The sequence below is a fragment of the Haliotis cracherodii genome, unplaced genomic scaffold, assembly GCF_022045235.1.
Source record: "Haliotis cracherodii isolate W230 unplaced genomic scaffold, xgHalCrac1.p SCAF_2, whole genome shotgun sequence".
NCBI lineage: Eukaryota > Metazoa > Mollusca > Gastropoda > Lepetellida > Haliotidae > Haliotis > Haliotis cracherodii.
Genome location: NW_027266275.1, coordinates 4757257 through 4778056, shown reverse-complemented (window position 1 = coordinate 4778056; position 20800 = coordinate 4757257). Strand labels below are relative to the sequence as shown.

General features: G+C 40.5%; 1 protein-coding gene across 2 annotated transcripts; it reads right to left on the bottom strand.

Annotated features, from left to right (window-relative positions):
• Positions 1–2471: 2471 nt before the first annotated feature.
• On the bottom strand, positions 2472–17566 carry LOC139469556 (glutamate dehydrogenase, mitochondrial-like). Of its 2 annotated transcripts, none has more exons than XM_071251749.1 (12): positions 17059–17566; positions 16390–16590; positions 15821–15907; positions 11716–11804; positions 10976–11074; positions 9829–9966; positions 9193–9330; positions 5757–5837; positions 5006–5129; positions 4262–4359; positions 3879–3941; positions 2472–3026 (listed from the first exon to the last, which is right to left on the bottom strand). In XM_071251749.1, exons 1-12 carry the CDS (start codon positions 17450–17452, stop codon positions 2907–2909), a joined length of 1632 nt encoding a protein of 543 aa, XP_071107850.1. In that variant the 5' UTR covers positions 17453–17566; the 3' UTR covers positions 2472–2906. The 2 variants fall into 2 exon arrangements, with proteins under 2 accessions (XP_071107850.1, XP_071107849.1); XM_071251748.1 differs by lacking the exon at positions 15821–15907 and adding an exon at positions 15666–15752 and having other exon boundaries at positions 17059–17565.
• Positions 17567–20800: the final 3234 nt, after the last annotated feature.

Below are 20800 nucleotides of genomic sequence, written 5' to 3'. Positions count from 1 at the left end.
GAGATTGCTACAAACATCCGCATAATGAAACCCACTGCAAGGTGAACTATACTGTCAGTTTTGTGCATCAAATATATAGTTTTCTTCAGAAACAAGAACTAAAAATATGGTGATGGATTTACTATATTAAAGCTAATTTTGAGGTCACGATTGTCGCATCTTATGGAATCTCTTGGAATGAATATTTTGTATTTAATCGAAAAGATTAAATTGAGGTCTCTGTCTTCCCTGCAGAATGTTGAGGGGTTGTCATTCATATAGACTTGGTGTATACAGACACTCAAATAACTGTTACCATGGTTACAGTGACAGTGACAGCAATGGTAAGTTAGATGTTACAGATTCGTGTATACCTGGTAAATGTTTTACTTACCAATCAGAAGAAGTTAAAGAACAATGAGTTTTTTCATGTCATACTAGGGGTGAAACAATGCGACGATACCATAAATGATATGTTCTTCCCTGTATTGATACAAAAAGATACATTTGCTAAAATAACTTACCTAATACACTTTTAATGACTCCCAGCATTTTTGTCAGTCAAATATCGCAAAATGTATTGCCTTTCAAGTTCACTCCAAAACATACCTGCTTCGAAAACGTGTCTACAGCTAGCTTTCTATTTGAACCTGCTCTGAAACATTTATTGACAAGAGGTTTCCACATGATATGATGTAAAGATGCGTATCGCGATACATATCGTATCGTGACCTTGCTGTATCATAAACGCAGTCATACCATGACAGATTAACAATAGTTCTATGAAAAACAGAAGGCTTTACCTTGTTTTGAATCAGTTGGCAGTTCTAACTTCTATATCCAATATATATGTTCATCAAATAAATAATAAACAGATTATGGCAGATATTTCCTTTATGTTTACATTTTAATTTCTCAAACGTAAGCAACAGAAGGTTTCAAAATCACAGGGGTGTGGACTGCACGAGTAAGAAGCACTCAAAAACATGAGATTCCTCTACCATTATTGGGTGAGAGAAGAGCATTCCTTTTCATGTCAGTATAAATTCACAGGAATACATTCTTAGCACTTGTATTACTAAGAAAACATAACATTGAATAAATATATCTAACAATATAACGGTAAGTGACAGACCATCATAACTAGGAAAATAGGATAAAAGCAGAAGAATCTAATGTTATTATTTTTGGTCACAATAAGTACATGGATACAATGATATCATGGTGATCTTCATCATCAAACATACAGACCATCTATCATGTCAGCAAGTAATAAAATATAATTGTAAGTAAACTATACGACTCTGAAATCAGTGGACTGATGTCAATAATGACACATTTGTGCTGATGAAGATGCTAGGTCTAGAAAGGAAGATCAAGAGGGGCTGCACACCAGGGCTATAACTATTCACCTTCAGCACCAGGGCTGTGCCATACTTCTTGCAAGATGAACACATGTATCTTAATCACCAAAACAAACTGATACTGGTACTTGTTTAGGAAAGGTGTTTCCATGGTAATGACACTTACTGAGACTATACTCAAGAATGTCAAGCGTTTATTAATGTCATAGTTATCAATTTACTTAAATGTTTTGTAATCATCTCTGGTCTGCCAATGTTGGAGAATTACAACTCACTAACCTAACCTGGTGTTTTCGTGTTAGTATCAGTTGGCCTGTGTGTCTGATGAATCTTATTGCAGCAACGTGAAGTGTTACAGCCCAGTTACATATCATAATGATAATATCCAAGGAGTATTTCAATATCAACTTCCGCATGAACATCATACAGCACAGACAGTCTCCATCCTCAATTACAACCCAAAGTACTACAAATCATAGTAAAACTACCGGAATACCTGGTAACTAAAAGAGTTAATATTACTTCCAATAATATAGATACCACCAACTGCCTTCAAAAAAATCTTTTCTCATCAGTGGCACTAGTTGGATGCTGTCTCAGGGGTTAAAAAATACATTAGTCATGAATTAACAGCTAATGTAAATATCCAACACAACAGATACTGATATTCAGTTGTTTTCATAACCATGTCACTAAAGTACTCACGGAAATGAAAAAAATCCTGGTTTTTTTCGATCTCAGAGTTTAAATAAATGCAGTTAATATACAAAATATATAAATATTCAAACAACTCAATTAGTACTAATTGGGCCTTGGCACAAATACAGCATATCAAAGGTTTTTTAAGTCTTTTTTACACATAATAGTGTGTTAAAATATGAACAAAACAGACTATTGTGAAACTGAGCATAACCAGGTGACCTATGACACCTTGACAACAGGTTCTTGAAACCCACGTGCATGTGATTTGTCAGTGGTTAGTGATTTGTCAGTGGCATTGTGGGATAGTGAATCATCGTCAAAATATCAGAACGTAAAAGTAACATATTCCCTTCTCAAACAACAACTCACATGTCATTATTATTATGTACATAAACATTGCTGTTATTTTTATTGTTGTTAGTACTTTTCCAGTTGTTTTGTTATTTCGTATTTACATCTACGTAATGCTTTGTGTTGATTACTAAATCCAGCAAAACAGGTTTTTTTCTTTTCCATGAGTACTTTAATGTGTTGAGACTTGTATAAACTATTTCAGCATAATGGTTGTCATGGCTCGCTGGTTTATGGCCAAACACATTTTTTAACCCCTGTCTGTATGAACGTTCACTTAATATTACACAGGTGGCAAGACAGCCAACAGCACTATATGATGCCCCCCCCTTCCCATGTATAAGCAACAGTATTGATGTGGAGAGTTTAACCTAACCAGCACTACATGTATTCATATGGTGTTACCCAACACAACCCTATCCAAGTTGCACAACACTTCCTACACATCTCCTCCCTCCCAGTGCAAGCAGGCGATGGCCAGGGTGATGCAGCTGACAAGGCACGTGCAGGTTATGTGAAGGTGAGACCAGCCTCCTGGTACACACCGAAGATCTTTTCTATAGACGTGATGAAGGCTGCAGTTCTCATGTCCAAACCCAGGTTGTACTTCATTGCAGTCTTCATGATGTTCTGCAATTTGGTACCATATGACTCAATAATCATTTCAGATAATAATAATAACAATAATAATATTAATAATAAAAATAATGATAATAATAATATGTTCATTTATGATGCGCCAGATTCCATTCACCAAGTGGATGCTCATGGCGCTACACCATTATTACCCCGGTCAATGGAGCAGTGAGCACTCGATTTTTCATTCTCAGCTCCCTGGGATGTATACAACCCAAGCTGCCTGTGAGGCGCTAGAAGGTCAACAGTCACATTTCCATCTCATCCTACCGGGTACCCACTCACTGCTGGGTGAACAGAGGCACATTTTGAACAAAGTCACTTGCCTAAGGAGACACCACATGAGGTACATGTGCTTCAGTGTGGGGCAGGACCGAAGCCCTACAAACTCTCAGGAGTCAAGCTGCTGAATGTGGTCACCCATCCAACTACTCTCCGTGACCGAAGTTGCTTAACTTCACCTAATTTGTGATCTGTGCACAGGACCACATGCTGCGTTATCATTGCATAGAAAGTATTTCATTAATTTGTATGTTACAACTTCTTGTTCTTAAATTAAAATTTAATGGGCTGGATCATGGAATAAAGTGGAAAGAAGGCAGGTTCTCTGGTGTCATCACATGTCTCTACCCATAAGGAAGTGGCAGTAACCCGAGCCCAGTCAAGTCTACACAAGGTCCCCATGTTGGGTGTGGTAGTATACACAGCACCTACTGGTGCTACACATGTCTCTACCCATAAGGAAGTGGCAGTAACCCGAGCCCAGTCAAGTCTACACAAGGTGCCCATGTTGGGTGTGGTAGTTGTGTCGTACACAGCACCTACTGGTGCTACACAAGTACTCACCCTTGCAGATCTCTCCATGGTGTAGTCCAGTCCTGAGTGTACAATGTCCTTCTCGGAAGCACCCTGTTGTGTATATTGAGAAAAAAGTCTTTAATTGGCATTTGGAAGTTGGACGAGCATAAAAACTAAACGTTAACAGTTAATCAGCATACATCTGATGAAGACGCAAGAAGTAGCCATGAAATGTCATCAAAAAAAGTTTTATGTCTTCATCTTGAAATAAGATTAATTTTAGCAATTGTAGTTGAAATTTGTTTCACACTGTTAAACACAGAACAATTATGACACATAACAATACTTTCCTTATGTGACATTTTCTATATTAATATTACAACATTTTGACCTCAGTTGAGAGTTCCCAGAACTTCAAGACTTCTACTTACAGCAATGCGAGCTTCAAACTCTTCACTTGGCAGAATGGGAATGCTGCCTTGGCCTACATTCTTTCCAAACTTGCGTTCAAGAGATTTCTGAACACTCTCTGGAGAAAAAGAATCATACATTCTAAGAAACGCCTTTGGATTCTGACTGATAGCATTTGCCAGTCCAACAAAAGGGGGAATTTATACTACTTACTCTGGTTTACAAGGCAATGCACAGTTCGGCTCCTGCAGACTTACAGGAACCTATAGTACCACACAAGCATCAAAAGATCAACATCTGCTAGTGGAACCAAAGTACCAAAACATATGGCGATAGGTCATTTCGACATGCTGGCCCACTGCTACAGAACAATCTACCACTAGAACTCCGAGAAGCAGAAATCTGACTTTAAAACTTTAAAAAGACACTAGAGAAACTCAAGTGAGCTTTTGACAAGATCAATCATAGGCGAAGAGCATTTGAGTAGATAATTTGAAAATTTTCTTTACAAATTTTCAAATTCGTTTAATTATATACACAAAAATTAGGAAATAATTTGTCCTTAGATAAGTCCTGGTCTCACTGTCCCATAAGATATTAGATTAGCAACCAAAAGTCAACAAATTCAAAAGAGAAATCTGAATTTTTTAGAATATGTTTGCCCACAATACCAACCAGAGGACTTATAACAAACATATCCATCTACAAACAATAAAAAGGACTAACAACAGGCATGACTAACATAGCTGGGTTAAACTACTTACCAAGAAGATAATAGTTGGATTCCCTTTCATACTTGAAAGTGAGTCTGCCATAACTGACATGGTTGAGGTTCTTCAGCCACTCGAAGTACGACACCGTCACACCACCAGCGTTAATGTACAAGTCCTGAACAAACACAAACCAGGTTCCATTATATGAAGTACAGGCCTCTGAGGTGAGGTGAAATGGGGCTTAACGTCACGTTCAAGATTATTGCACTTATATAGCTACGTGAATGCACATATGTTTGGCTTCTTGTACTAGTCTGGACTAATGAGGATTTTATGGTGCTAGACCACTGACATAGCATGCTACGGTTTAACATGAATGCCCAGTATACTGACTCAAGCCGACCAGTCCTTGTTTTAGTGCCTCAATGCCAAGTGCCAGGCAGGGAAACAACAAGTACCATCTTTTAACATCTTGGTACGATGCAGCCGGGGATCGAGCCCCAAACGGATCTCCGGGTGGACGCTCTACCATGGAGGCGGTCACATGCTTATATGATAAAGGTTACATTTAATTCCATATCTACATAATCAGTTAAATTGGTTTCAAAGAAATAATATGTGAAATGAAGTTCAGGAGATAAAATCAGCTCATACTTCTTTGCATTATGATGCTATGGCTCTAATCAGGGTCGTATTTGTATGAAATTCCAATGTTCACATCGATTCTTTGTTACTGTCCAATTTCTGCAATCCATACAAATCAAATATCAACTAAGCTTTACAATAAACTCTATAAACTCACAGGGATAACAAGTATATTTCTCTCCAAGAACACCTTGTCAGCTCCCATCGTTGTCGGTCCATTGGCTCCCTCAGCTACAATCTGCACAGGACAGGATATGCCGATACAGTCTTTTGTTTCACAATCTAAATGTGTTGCTCACAAACACATTGTTCAGTGTAATAATTACCACACTCTTTACTTTAAAATGTCTAAAACTCAGTTCTTTGAAAAATGTCTCACTTTAACATCGTGAAGGAATATGCCTCAACTAAAATACTACCATGTCTCAATGTATCAAAAGATAAAATATCTAAGAACTGACTTCCATGTAACTTGTGTTTACGGAGCCATCAACATAAAATCTGGTGTGCATATTGTGTAAATATGCATAGCGGACATGCTAAGTCAATTCATATAAATAAATTAGTCAACAATAATAACTTCACAGATTTAGTAATTATTTTTCACATTTGTAAACTTATCCTGCATTACTCCTTATTGCATTTACTGCTCACCTTTGACAAAGAGACAGTGCCTAGTGATTGTCCTTAATGAAGAAAACATTTTTTTTCACTCTCTGTCTACTTTTGTAAGGACCCATCACAGCTGTCATGTGACCGTCCGTCATGAAGTCACATCTGGTCACATCTGGTCATATTACTGCTTGTGACCCGCGCTATAGTGGGGAGGCAGGTCTGCGATGGTAATGTAATGCAGGATAAGTTTACAAGTATAAAAAATATCTTGGATTATACTAAATGTTTTACTTATCCTACATTACACCTTATGCATCCGTGTCAGACCGAAGTTGGTGGGCATACATTCAGATATATATCCTCAATATATATAAGCCCTTGATGCACCAAACATGTCAAGCGCCAAACATGTCAAGCGCCGATCGGTTTTGCTTGTTCAATCTCATCCATCAGAGAGAAACGAGAAAAGAGGATCAGTCCTGGTAAACAACAGTAAGAAGAAAATAGCTAATCTCTAAAAACTGAGTTACCCAACCAAGGCTTAAAGGGTGTGTCAAAACACTGCGCAGGTCATGTAAGACTGGCTCTGAACAGGAAGAGTTCATTATTTGCGTCAGGGGCTGGTCACCTACTAGACTGCTACCAAACTAATGGAACTTGCTAACCTGTGCCATGGTCACCTTCTTGGTGAGGTAGAAAAGGGATGAAGCATTTGGAGATGTACGCAATCCTTTAAAGTACCACATTCAAATCCCAAGTGGGGGGACGGAATTTGGCCTTCTGATCCTCCAGTCTGAAGGAGCATTAAGGGGCCTGTAGTTCTGGAACTTTGATCATTTGTGATTGTGAAACTGAATTAAGCGCTACCAAGTACGTAGTAATGGTGCTTCCTTTCAAGTGTCGTTTGGTAGGAGGTCAAGAGTAGGAGGTACTCGGCTAAATAATGAGGTGATACTGTAGTGGGATCTTGATTTTTGTTTTACAAAAGGTTTCAAACGATCGCCATAACCCCAAGGTATACAGCAATGGCCTTAGTTGCCCGTGCCAAATAGCCTTTAGCTCTTTAAAGACAAGCCAAGCGTGTCTATGATATCTGCCTGGCGTTGGGAGAGGTAGTTTGCTTTGAGGGTGGATGAGTAAGTTTGGCCACTCTGGTAGTGGACTGTCCACTGCGAGGCTTCTGAGGTCTACATACCACCCCTCACTGGCCCCCAGGGTGCGACAAAATCAGAGTGATGCTCTTGGTTGCTTTTATTTTGTAATCCCCCTGGGAAGTAGTACAAGAGGCAGAAAAGCATGCGCTTTTAACCCTTCCCAGGGGATGGTAAATGCGTCTACCGCCCAAGTCTGTGGATCTGGGATCGGATGTACATCATTAGTTGGTGGTTCTGATGTGTTGTGAAAAGGTTGATGTCAGTTTGACCACAGCATTGATGCCTCTAGGTGGGCCTTCCACTCCATGGGAGCCACCATGTCTGGTTGGGATAAAGCATCCACCAAAATATTCCGACATCCGGGGATTTGCTGGACTAGGAATTGTAGTCCTATGTGATCCACAAGATGAACGAACCGGAACGTCTGTTGAAGCAGGGAGTGAGAGTGCATAGTCTGCTGACTGTGCAGGCATCACACCACCGTGCTGTTGCCAGTGGAGATTGCGAGTTGGGTGTATCGTAGCTGCTCCTGCCCATGTAAAATTGCCAGAATAAACCCATGAGAAATTGGCAGAATGAACGCCTCCAACTTGAGGTTGTTTATGTGCCAATTACGTTGTAAGCCTGAACACAGCCCTGAGGCTGTCTCGCGCTGTAGATGTTCACCCAACCCCTGAAGGGTGTGGTTTTGGGGCTAGCCTGGATAAGGAGACGCCTCCTAAGACGTTCGACTATCGTCCACCAGTTGAGATGTGTCCTTAGGTGAAACGGTCGAGTGATGTCCTTGCTGATGTGAGCAATTCCAACAACACTTGCTACTGGCGAAGTGTGCGAGATTGTCGCAGGGCAGGTGACAGATTGCATGTAAATAGCCACGGGGCCACTGAAATGCCATAGGGCAGGACCGCCCATTAGTAGAGGACCACATAGAACTGGAACCGGAGAAACCTGCGGCCTGTGGGATGGTTAGGTACATGCAGGTACGTCGAGACTGATCAGGGAGTCGAAGGCATGGAGACTGGTCCTGATCTGTCTCAAAGGAGCGCTCAGCACTCGTTGAACACTGAGATATTGTGGATCATCTGCATCTTGTCTGAGTCCTTGGGTACCAGGAAGATGTGAGAATTTTAGCGCTGGGGCGTGTACAATCTTTATAGTTCTCTTCTGCAAGATGTCTATGGTGGATTTGTGTAGTTGATGTTGCTTGGGTAAGCCTAATAGTCTATAAGGTGGAGGAGACATGGTCAACGATGGGTTTACCGCTATGTCAATGCACAGTACATTTAGTACGAATGCCTCTACCAGACCGACAAGTTCTGCCAGAAAACGCCCAGCCTTCCTTGACCATTGGGAGGACTGTGGGTGGGGTTCCCAGTCGTGATTGTTCAAAGCTTCAATGCTTCCCCCTCTTATCCCTGCTCCTGCCCTGGGATTTTCCCAGTGGGTCCTCACAAAAGTAGACTGAAAGTGAAAACTACCTTTTTTCTTCATATCTTTGTCAAAGGTAAGCAGTAGATGCATTAAGGAGTAATGCAGGATAAGTAAAAAATTGCATATTTAATCATAAAGCATTGTAGACGACATGAAATCAGGGTCACTGTTCAGCGGATTAATGCAACACAAGCCCCACCCACACTATCATCACCCAATCAGGAAGCAGTGGGTGTGGCCAATTTAAGGTTAATGGAAACATGTGCTTGGTTAGCCGCTTAAATGACATGGAAATCATTTGCAATTAATTAACATGTCAATATACTTTAAAACCATGTAAGATTGCGCAGTAATCTGGATGATACCCATCATGCATTGCCACAAACGGTGTACCTTGGCTTGAATCTTGTGAGCATTCTCTAAAGTGAGTTGTTTCTCACTGGCTGCCGGCACCAGTATGTCACACTTCTCACACAGCAGGTCTCCCTCGTAAGCACGTGCTCCAGGGAAGCCAACAACAGTTCCGTGTTCCTGCAAACAATCGGGCCCACATACTGAACAAATTTAAAGTTTCAAATGCCAGAGTCTTAGCTGCATCCAGATGTCTAAGACTGAGCCCCCACTTTACAATAATAGTGAATGAGTGAGTATGGTTTTACGCCGCTTTTAGCAATATTCCAGCAATATCACGACGGGGGAAACCAGAAATGGGCTTCACACATTGTACCCATGTCGGGAATCGAACCCAGGTCTTCGGCGTGACGAGCAAACGCTTTAACCACTAGGCTACCCGACCGACTCTTACAATAATAGAATGCAATCAAATAAAATGACCAAATGCTTATCAATCGGAAGCTAGCATGGCTAGAAATTATTTCAGCTACTCCAAATAATTGAATCTGGGGCTGAAAAAAAAGTGTTTGATGACAGCAAATCAACCAGATCCTACTTTCTGATATTTATTTTAATACAAGCATTGGATATTGTTATTCAGCCCTTGAATTTCCACAAAGATGAAAATAGACGTACAATCTTGTACAGCTCAAGTTCCCGAGGGTCGATTCCTTCTGGGTTGTAGATGCTTCCATCGTACTCCACGATACCGACACACTTGGCCCCCGCTCTGTGCAGGTACCTCATACTGTGCATGCCGACGTTGCCGAAACCCTGCAACACCACAGATTACACAACCTATCTTGGTACATGTTTGAAACAGAATTGTGCAAATAGACGTAACCCATCAGTTTATGCTTAGTAGAAAGACTCTTACAAATTTCCAAATTGTTTCCATGGAAACACAAGAAATAAAAAAAAGCAAAAATTAGAAGACAATAGTAGAGCATGTGGTCATTCCATATGTATAGTTTCATGCAATTCATTACTTGGAATGTTATGGCACGGAAAAGAAGTCAAGAGTTGCTTGAGACTAAGTCAAAATTGTTTCCATAAAAACATTTTTTTAAAATAGCTTTGAAAGGGCCCCAGTTAAGCTGATGAGCAATGCATATGCCAAGTTTCATTGAAATATACTGAACGGTTTTCAAGTTATGGCTAGGAATAGGATAGGAACGCCAATGCTGAAGCGAAGCCAACAGGAACCGAGCCAAAACCAAGACATCATGAAACCTGAGTGCACACAGATCCATTCACCAGGGTCATAAAGTAACACACTTTAGGGTGTGCCAGTGGATTTGGCACGTTATGAATATACACATATTATTGTTGGATATTACCCTGGAGATTGGTTTTCAATCTGAACATGCGGAACATATTAACTGAAGCTTCTAGAGCAAATTATTTTACTTGACCTAAACTTTACTCAAGGCTAAAGTTGCAGCACCAACGTGTAAACATGGTAATGCTTCCATGTGGAATCAGTTCCCTTTCTTAGCATTCAGTATGAATTAAGCATTATGCACTAGCAACTGACATTTCATTTAAAAGCTGTAGCATCAATGAAAATTGGATGAAGTGCCACATTAACACTTTAATAAAAGTTATTAATAGTACTCGCCATTTGCAAAAGACCAAAATAGTCATCTTTAGTCAAAGGTGTGGTCCTCAGCAATTGCTAAGTAGTATAGTATCAGTAATGGAACAATACAGTAGGGACACAGATAAATCAATCTGTCTTCATGTAACTGACATACTGTTTGACATGTTTACCAGTACACACCTGCACAATGAAAGTTTTGTCTCCAAATCCTGGCGTCAGTCCAACCATGCTCATATAGCTGGCCTCGTTGATGAAGTTCTCCACTCCGTGAAATACACCCTGAAAAATTCAGTAATCCAGCCTGAAACACTCAGTAATACACCCTGAAACACTCAGTAATACACACTGAAACATTCAGCAATCCCCCCTGAAACATTCAGTAATATACCATGAAATATTCAGTAATACACCCTGAAACACTCAGTAATACACCCTGAAACATTCAGTAATACACCCTGAAACATTCAGTAATACACCCTGAAACATTCAGTAATACACCCTGAAACATTCAGTAATACACCCTGAAACATTCAGCAATATACCCTGAAACATTCAGCAATCCACCCTGAAACAATCAGTAATATACCATGAAACATTCAGAAATCCACCCTGAAACATTCAGTAATACTCCTTGAAACATTCAGAAATCCACCCTGAAACATTCATCAATCCACCCTGAAACATTCAGTAATACACCTTGAAACATTCAGAAATCCACCCTGAAACATTCAGTAATACACCATGATTCTTTTTAACAATACACCCCCAAAATATTCAGTAATCCACCCTGAAACATTCGGTAATCCACCCCAAAACATTCAGTAATCCACCCCGAAACATTCAGTAATCAACCCCAAAACAATCAGTAATGTATGTATGTATGTGTGTGTATGTATGCATGCATGCATGTATGTACTCACTCTCCCTGTGGCAGAGATGCGGCCATGGATTCCTCCCTGTGGGATGGGCTTGCCGGTCACACACGCTCTAGCGTTGATATCGTAGTGTCCTGCAGTCACAAATGTCATCCTGATGACAATGTCCACAATCCTATTGATTGGGATGATGGAGACACGGAAGTGATGATTGTTAATACAATTATTTTGAATCCCAATACAAGTTGGATAGCATTTTAGCAAAGAAGTGTTTGTAACATGTTTGAACAGTGATTTAGTTCCATCAATGAAGATGGTTCTTATTCAGTATAGACATTAGCTCTTGCTGTAACAGGATTCCTTATTTACAGAGCTATTGGATGTCAGCTGAATTAACATTGACTCTGGCAGACATTCAAACTATTACCTAAAACGGGAAGTCCATTTTCAAAGCAATAATTTAGCATCAGATTACTATCATTCAGCAGAGTTCAATAAAGTTATAAACATGCTTATAAAATAATTAGTAATGCAGTTTATTGTTAACAAATGTTAAGAAGAATAGAGAGGTGATTGAAGTTTCAAAATTAGTAAACATGAAGCATAATGTTGATGCATTGATTAGAATGCCGTGATGCAAGGATGAGGTGAAGGTGACGGTCAATGGGAAATGTGAACTGGGCAATAGGTCTGTGAAGGCTTAACAAGTTCTTTAACATGTCATGAAACAACAAAATACATTGAGAAATGAGGTCAAGGTAAACAGGGCAGGTAGCCTGTCTATCAGTGGATTTCCCACAGTGATTCCCCTTTAGGTCTTCCTGCTAGTAATACTATACAATGTCAAGTCTGCTCACATTGCACAAGACATATTCTGTCTGAAATAACATTGTTGGTAACTGTTCTTCCCTCTTGATTACCGGAACTGTATCTTTCTCCCCGACTAACTACACCTCCTTCATCAGTGTACGTGACAATTTGTTTGTTTGTTTGTTGTTGAACGCCACACTTAGCAATATTCTATCTATAAAACGGTGGTCTGTAAATAATTGAGTCTGGACCAGACAATACAGTGAATGACATCATGAGCATCGATCCACGCAATTAGGATACAATGACATGCATCAACCAAGTCAGCGAGTCTGACCACCCGATCCCGTTAGTCGCCTCTAATGACAAGTATAGTTGCCTTTTACGGCAAGCATGGGTTGTTGAAGATCTATCCTACAACTCCATCATGAAGTCACTGTCTTAATAGTGGCCAAACCACAACATCACATAACTTATAGCAGTATTACTTGAGGTTGATATGCTGTACAAGCAATATTTTTGCATTTCCATTTCCATAAACAAAAAACAATTTAGGCCACGCATACTTAGAAACTACTGTTTCCTGATTGGCTGATGACAGTATGGCCAGGGCTTGTTGCATTATTGTGCTGAACATCACTGATTTCGTACTGATCATGCTGATGTCTGCAGTTTTGAGTGATAATCTTTAAATAAGCAGTCTGTGCAGTAATTATTGTTGACTATATTTATAAGAATTGACTTCAATATGGTTTGTATTCATGGATATATATAAATGAAAAACAAGTGTGCACATTTTCCATAAATCCACTGTGCTGGTGATTAGGTGCCTCACTCTGAGAGTGTGTTTGAATCCCAGATGGGACTCAACCCCCAAAAGTACTAGAATTTGTACTTTATTGAGAGAGTGTTTAAATCTAACATTTCACTACTTTCTAAATGGCATTGAGTATTCATTATACATTTAGTGTCTGAATTGCCCAGGAAATTTCAAATCCATCCACTAGGTATCCAAGGAAGAGACAAAACTCAGAGATTATCCTACATCTACAACAAGCATATCTTTTCAAGGCATTCTTGAGCACAGATTGTGTTAATGTTTGAACTTATACCAAATTAATTCGTGACATTCATATGTAAAGTGATATCAATAGTTAGAGTTAGAATAATTAATTTTAGTTGTTTTTAGTACATACATCATGTACATAGAAAATCTGACAAATATTTTCAGACAAATCATTGATACAGGAAACATGATCAGATGTTGTTGTTATATTCAACCATACACAGTAAACATTATGAAACCTTGACTCGTGTGGATTTACAAATGATGAATAAACAGAATTGAAGACACGTCAGCCAATTAGCATATATTTATTTAACAACGAACTACAAAGGATTATCTGTTTTGATTAGTGCTACCTGGCATAAGCTCCTACTCTGTACATTAGAGGCTAGCATGTATTCAGTCAGTCAAGTCGCCCACAACAGGAATGACTCTGGGCACTGTGATGAACGTTACACTGCATCGTCATCCATGGGACCAGGAACACCAGGGATTTATCTATGATTCCAAACTATGTGCTCTTGGTAGGCAAACTTGGGTAAATTGTTATTTTGTTCAAAATTGGATTTCTTTTAAAGTTTGTATTATTTCTAAATTCAGAGGTATCTTAACATTGTATTTTAACACTGCATTCAATGTAATAATGTTAAACAAAGCATTAAAGCCTTTTCTTCTCTATTGGCCGTGTTATCAGAGAAATACAGGTCATCACTACCAAGCCACAACATAACTATAACAATAATAGCATGGCTTATGAAATGTTTAATTCTAATTTGGAAGTTTTACTGACATTTGCTGATGACTTGGAACAAAGATATCGGCCTCAAGCAGGGTAGATAATTCACTGAACACAAAATCGTAATCATTTGATCAAATTCATTCCACTTCAACAGAAACAAGATCAAATAATAAGTAAACAGCTTCTGCCATGAATATTCATTTTCAACATCTATAAGTGAAGGACGTTCCAAGGGACTAACAGTTAAACATGGTCATTTACATGTGTACATCAGCAAGGAACAAAATAAGCTTGGGTATATGTGAAAGGTACCACATACCAAACACTACAACCTACATCTCATCACCAACATGGAATAGGTCTGCAAATAAACACTTGGTAAAGCCCACTCTCAGACTAAGTCCCACACTTAAACATGGTGATACCACTTGTAAATACCTACGTCATTTAGTTTGGATGAGAAGAATTAGAATGAATCCCATCCTAACATTATAACCTAATCAACATGGTCAAAGAAACAACCAGTTAAAATTTGTTACAACTTACACCAAAACCTAGTGACCAACTGTTCAGAAAAGAACACAGTCCCTAATGACATGTTAGAAGAAAGTGGTTCTAGTCGTATTATAGACAGAAAAGGACAACAAAGAGATCCTGCACCCACAACAGATCAAGAGAAGCAAGCAAGTCTGTTACACCCAGGGCCCCGACACTCACTGATTTCAAGCCAAAATATAGTACCTATACTCAATAACCACAAAATATTGGATGGCTAGTATTCAAAGTCTAATCGTTCGGGCTGCATCGAATACACCGTGAGGCGAATACGATTCATATCACGAATATTGGGTAACAAATTTTTTGGAACATGTCATATCATGATCTGATTTTGTTATGAATTACTTTTAAAACAGTTTGAACCTGTAGTAACAGTGACAGTAGCAACAATGTTAGTTCATTTAGATCATGATAATCATGAACAATGTTATGAAATGTGATACCAAGCATAAAATTGATGTACATATGATCAGTATCCCAGGCAACAATCATACTGTTCTTATTATCATAAAGCCCTTAACAACGAATGAAGGCCAAATATGAATATAGAAGGCATGGGAACAATTCAAACCCAGATTCTATCAAGAGTCAAAAGGACAATGACTGAGTACTGGACAATGAACTTCAAAGTTTCATGATGTAATTTTAAATGTACAATATCTTGGCAAACATTTCCGACATAATGAAACAAGATCGAGTTTAGAAATGAAATAAATCCATCTATCCTGTTCACTAAACATGTTAAACCATCGTGAAGCTGTGTGAGTATTAAATAGCATTTGGCTTGAAACAAGTGTGTGCTATATCTTCATTGTATCTTACCAAGAGTCTGTGAATATGTGTCACAAATCCAACTCATCTCGCGCTCTCCCGTGCCCATGTCTGGGGCAGGGACATCAATGCCCGCACCTTATGATTATGAAAGATATGACAAGGTTAGATTATGCATATTACACGTTGACGTATGTTCTACATACCCAGAGTATTGGCAAATGAGTCTGCAATCCAGGCCATTTCTCTCTCACCAGTGCCCATATCCGGGGCTGGCACATCGATGCCTGGACCTACATAATGTATGCAGCAGCAACATGTAAACAGCTGGAAGAAATTTGCTAGTTTCCACTGATTTGATGGTTTTGCTTTTTCCTTTCAAGAACAATAAAATCATATGTATGTTTACAAATGAAGCAACTCTTTTACATTTATAACTATTTAGCACTTGATTTGTGAATAAAGTCCAAAACAAAATTACCCAGAGACTACATTTAACTTTAAAATATGTAAATGAAATCAACCATGTTCAGTGATTGAATTGAATTTAACATCTCCCTAAACATGCTAATGCCGAAAAGTTGAACAATGGTAAACCAGTTTTGTCAAATGCATGAAATCACGAGGATTTTATCAAGGACTTAATCCCATAAGGTTTTAATGACATTTCATATTCAGTTGTGCCATACAAATTATTTTGATCAACCTTATTTTATAGTTGGCATTGTCTTACAATGGTAAACAGGTAAACAATTGGTACTTTATCATGATTTACCAATGAAGCCTTTCTTTGCTAGTTCAACTGCCAGTCTTCTGGTTATCTTTTCCAACTCATTTTCTGAGTATTTCGAGGGATCAATCTTTACACCAGCTTTAGCACCACCAAAGGGAACGTCAACAACAGCACACTTGTAGGTCATCAAAGCAGCAAGAGCCTTCACTTCATCAACATTGACAAGAGGACTGTATCGGATACCTTTGAAAAATAATGATATTACATTTAGAAACATCACCTGTCTTATGTTTAAAATCTCCACAAAATACATCATGATCATATTAATGAGATGATAATTCAGATAAAACATCCTTCTCAATAACCTAGTATTCGTAGAAAGCTCCAGGCCACCGAAATTAGGACCGGCAAAGTTCTCAGCAGCTAACGTCCTTTATGTCCTTCATGGATGGATTTTATGAGCGCTTGAACTCGTTCGGTTCAGGAAAATCCGTGACCTTTAAATCGATACCTTCCTTTATATTTACAATGTTACAATTGTAGTAAATCATAGCAGAAAACGCATTGGCCAATGACCAGCATAATGACAATGCTTCTATCTACCCTAGTATCATTCAAGGCCGACATAAAAGCATGTGATATATGCAAACATTCAAGGGACAAGTTTAACATACATGACATAGTTATTCATCATTTTGACCAATGTGTTACCTCCTTTGCATGGTGTCCTGTGTTGACTGTGCTGAGCCCTGTATGCCTCTATAACTTCGTATTCACCATTGTCACGCTTGATTGGAAATGACATCGAACAAATGTGGTTGCATGGTTTGATTATCTTCAAAATCCCGCGTACCCGTTTCACTTTGTCTTCATGTGTCAAATTCCTGCCTTTAACCTCATCGACAAGTCGTTCTTCGATCAAAGCAGAAGCCTTGTCGAAGAATTTGTCGACCGTTTCGTTAAAACTCAGTTCGTCGTCACTTTTCTCTGCCGAAGATGAGTAGGGCCGAGAAACGGTCGTCGCCCTGACTGCATTTCCCAACACCTTTTGAACCCCAACTTTCTGAGAAAGATGGAACAGGTCGCTTGAAACACGACGCAACATCTTGCTATTTGTGTGACCCCGCTATACACGAAAGAATCGTAAAGTTTGATGAATTATTCCCTACGTCTATCTGCAACGCACACCACGATTGATAGGGTAGAGAAACACTTTCATTTGATTGGCCAACAGACGTCCTTGAGGTGACCTTCCGGTTGGAGGTGTGTCTAGCACATGACTGATTTTAACCAATCGTGTTTTACAATGAGGTCAAAAGTGAAATGTCACCACAGTACAACCAACAAGAAAGTAAACAAAATACCATGTGGAGTGTATATCAGAGTTGTGTCGTAATTCCAAAGTTCATAAGGATTCTTGATGTAAAATATATTCCTCAGATAAGTTGTGATCGAACCATGTCCCATATTTAAATATACCCACGGCGAACTATGCAGCGGAAGCATTTCACAAACGGTTCAAGATCTTTATGAGCTGATGCAACCGGTCACAAAAAAAAACACCCAAAAAATCATACGACAATGTCAAAAGTCACAGAAACCCCATGTCAACTCAGCGCCCACGTGACTAAGCTCTGATGCAACCGGTCACAAGAACTGTTGTCAAACACTGTAGATTCTCTACGTGGATACATGAGGACGTTTGTGACGTTTGAAGAATTCTGGGGGAAAACAAATCGATACCATTTTTGAAGTTGAGGAGAAAAGTTTTGTAAACAAAGAAGAATTCCTATCTTGTTTACATCGTTTTGGTTCAAAGAATATGCTTATTCAAAAATGAATTTAATTTTCAACAGAAATCAACATGTAACTCGCTTTGTCAAAAGTTGACCCCATGCTTGTTGCGTGAGAGCCGACTAAAATATGGGCTACAGTGTGTGAACTGTTTGACTTCCCGAGTCCGTCTTTCAGTCCTTCGTTGTGATATTGCGGCGAAAACAGCCTCACTCATTCATCCGATAAAGGGACAAGAAGTAGCCCCTAAACGTTGTACATGTATAATAAGTTTATATTCCAGGTCATGATCCTTCATTCACTAACTGACTGACTGACTGACTGACTGACTGAATAGTTCCATCTCCTGACTGACTGACTGACTGAATAGTTCCATCTCCTGACTGACTGACTGACTGAGACTGACTGACTGAATAGTTCCATCTCCTGACTGACTGACTGACTGACTGAATAGTTCCATCTCCTGACTGACTGAATAGTTCCATCTCCTGACTGACTGACTGACTGACTTAGTGAGTGAGTGACTGAGACTGACTGACTGACTGAATAATTCCATCAGTTGACTGACTGACTGACCCCAGTGCACCATTAGTGTAACTCTATCCAGGACGTGCCCGTGAGTAAAGCAATGATTCAGTAGAATAATCACCAGCTGTTCATGTAAACTTGAAACCTGCAGATAATGCATGTTGTCAGCTGTCCTAGGTCAGCTTGTGTGTGTATCTCGATGTACACCAGGAGATGGAACTATTCAGTCAGCCAGTCAGTCAGTCAGTCAGTCAGTCAGGAGATGGAACTATTCAGTCAGTCAGTCAGTCAGTCAGTCAGGAGATGGAACTATTCAGTCAGTCAGTCAGTCAGTCAGTCACTCAAGGACAGTGTTGGTGGGACACCTGTCTACGTATCACACGATGTTGTCACACAAGTACACCGAGGACAGTGTTGGTGGGACACCTGTCTACGTATCACACGGTGTTGTCACACAAGTAGACCAAGGACAGTGTTGGTGGGACACCTGTCTACGTATCACACGATGTTGTCACACATGTACACCGAGGACAGTGTTGGTGGGACACCTGTCTACGTATCACACGATGTTGTCACATAAGTAGACCAAGGACAGTGTTGGTGGGACACCTGTCTACGTATCACACGATGTTGTCACACAAGTACACCGAGGACAGTGTTGGTGGGACACCTGTCTACGTATCACACGATGTTGTCACACAAGTACACCGAGGACAGTGTTGGTGGGACACCTGTCTACGTATCACACGATGTTGTCACACAAGTACACCGAGGACAGTGTTGGTGGGACACCTGTCTACGTATCACACGATGTTGTCACACAAGTAGACCAAGGGCAGTGTTGGTGGGACACCTGTCTACGTATCACACGATGTTGTCACACAAGTAGACCATGGACAGTGTTGGTGGGACACCTGTCTACGTATCCCACGGTGCAATGAGACCAAGGACAGTGTTGGTGGGACACCTGTGTCTACGCATCCTACGGTGCAATGAGACCAAGGACAGTGTAGGCGGGACACCTGTCTACGCATCCCACGGTGTGATGAGACCAAGGACAGTGTTGGCGGGACACCTGTCTACGCATTCCACGGTGTGATTAGACCAAGGACAGTGTTGGTGGGACACCTGTGTCTACGCATCCCACGGTGCAATGAGACCAAGGACAGTGTAGGCGGGACACCTGTCTATGCATCCCACGGTGTGATGAGACCAAGGACAGTGTTGGCGGGACACCTGTCTACGCATCCCACGGTGTGATTAGACCAAGGTCAGTGTTGGTGGCCCACCTGTCAACGCATCCCACGGTGTGATGAGGCCAAGGACAGTGTTGGCGGGACACCTGTCTATGCATCTCACGGTACGATGAGACCAAGGACAGTGTTGGCGGGACACCTGTCTATACATCACACGTTACGATGAGACCAAGGACAGTGTAGGCGGGACACCTGTCAACGCGCACACGGTACGATGAGGCCAAGGACAGTGTTGGCGGGACACCTGTCTATGCATCACACGGTGCGATGAGACCAAGGACAGTGTTGGCGGGACACGTGTATATACATCACACGGTGCGATGAGACCAAGGACAGTGTTGGTGGGACACCTGTCTATACATCACACGGTGCGATGAGACCAAGGACAGTGTTGGCGGGACACCTGTCAACGCGACACACGGTGCGATGAGACCAAGGACAGTGTTGGCGGGACACGTGTATATACATCACACGGTGCGATGAGACCAAGGACAGTGTTGGTGGGACACCTGTCTATACATCACACGGTGCGAAGAGACCAAGGACAGTGTTGGCGGGACACCTGTCAACGCGACACACGGTGCGATGAGACCAAGGACAGTGTTGGCGGGACACCTGTCAACGCGACACACGCGACACACGATGGTTACCACTAACCCCGCACTTTAACTTGACGGCTTATTGACCATGGATTAATGAGGATCGGGGGGACACAATGTGGACAGGGATGCTTAGTGTCACCGTACCTCCACGTCGCTGATTGGTGCTCATGCTGTCATGCACCAATGTTTTCTCTTGCACATATGTGCGATTATCTACCGGTTACGTGATGTAGCTGCCATAAATAGCTAACAGCTGTAAAACATAAAACAGCA

Bases quoted from the DNA above. Each gene is read 5' to 3' on its own strand.
- LOC139469556 (XM_071251749.1), bottom strand. From the start codon at position 17,452: ATGTTGCGTCGTGTTTCAAGCGACCTGTTCCATCTTTCTCAGAAAGTT. The intron at 9,331-9,828 runs GTACGTCTATTT...GATTGTTTGCAG, and splicing joins AACTTGAGCTGTACAAGATT to GAACACGGAACTGTTGTTGG. The intron at 5,130-5,756 runs GTGAGTTTATAG...GTGTTTGTTCAG, and splicing joins GAAATATACTTGTTATCCCT to GACTTGTACATTAACGCTGG.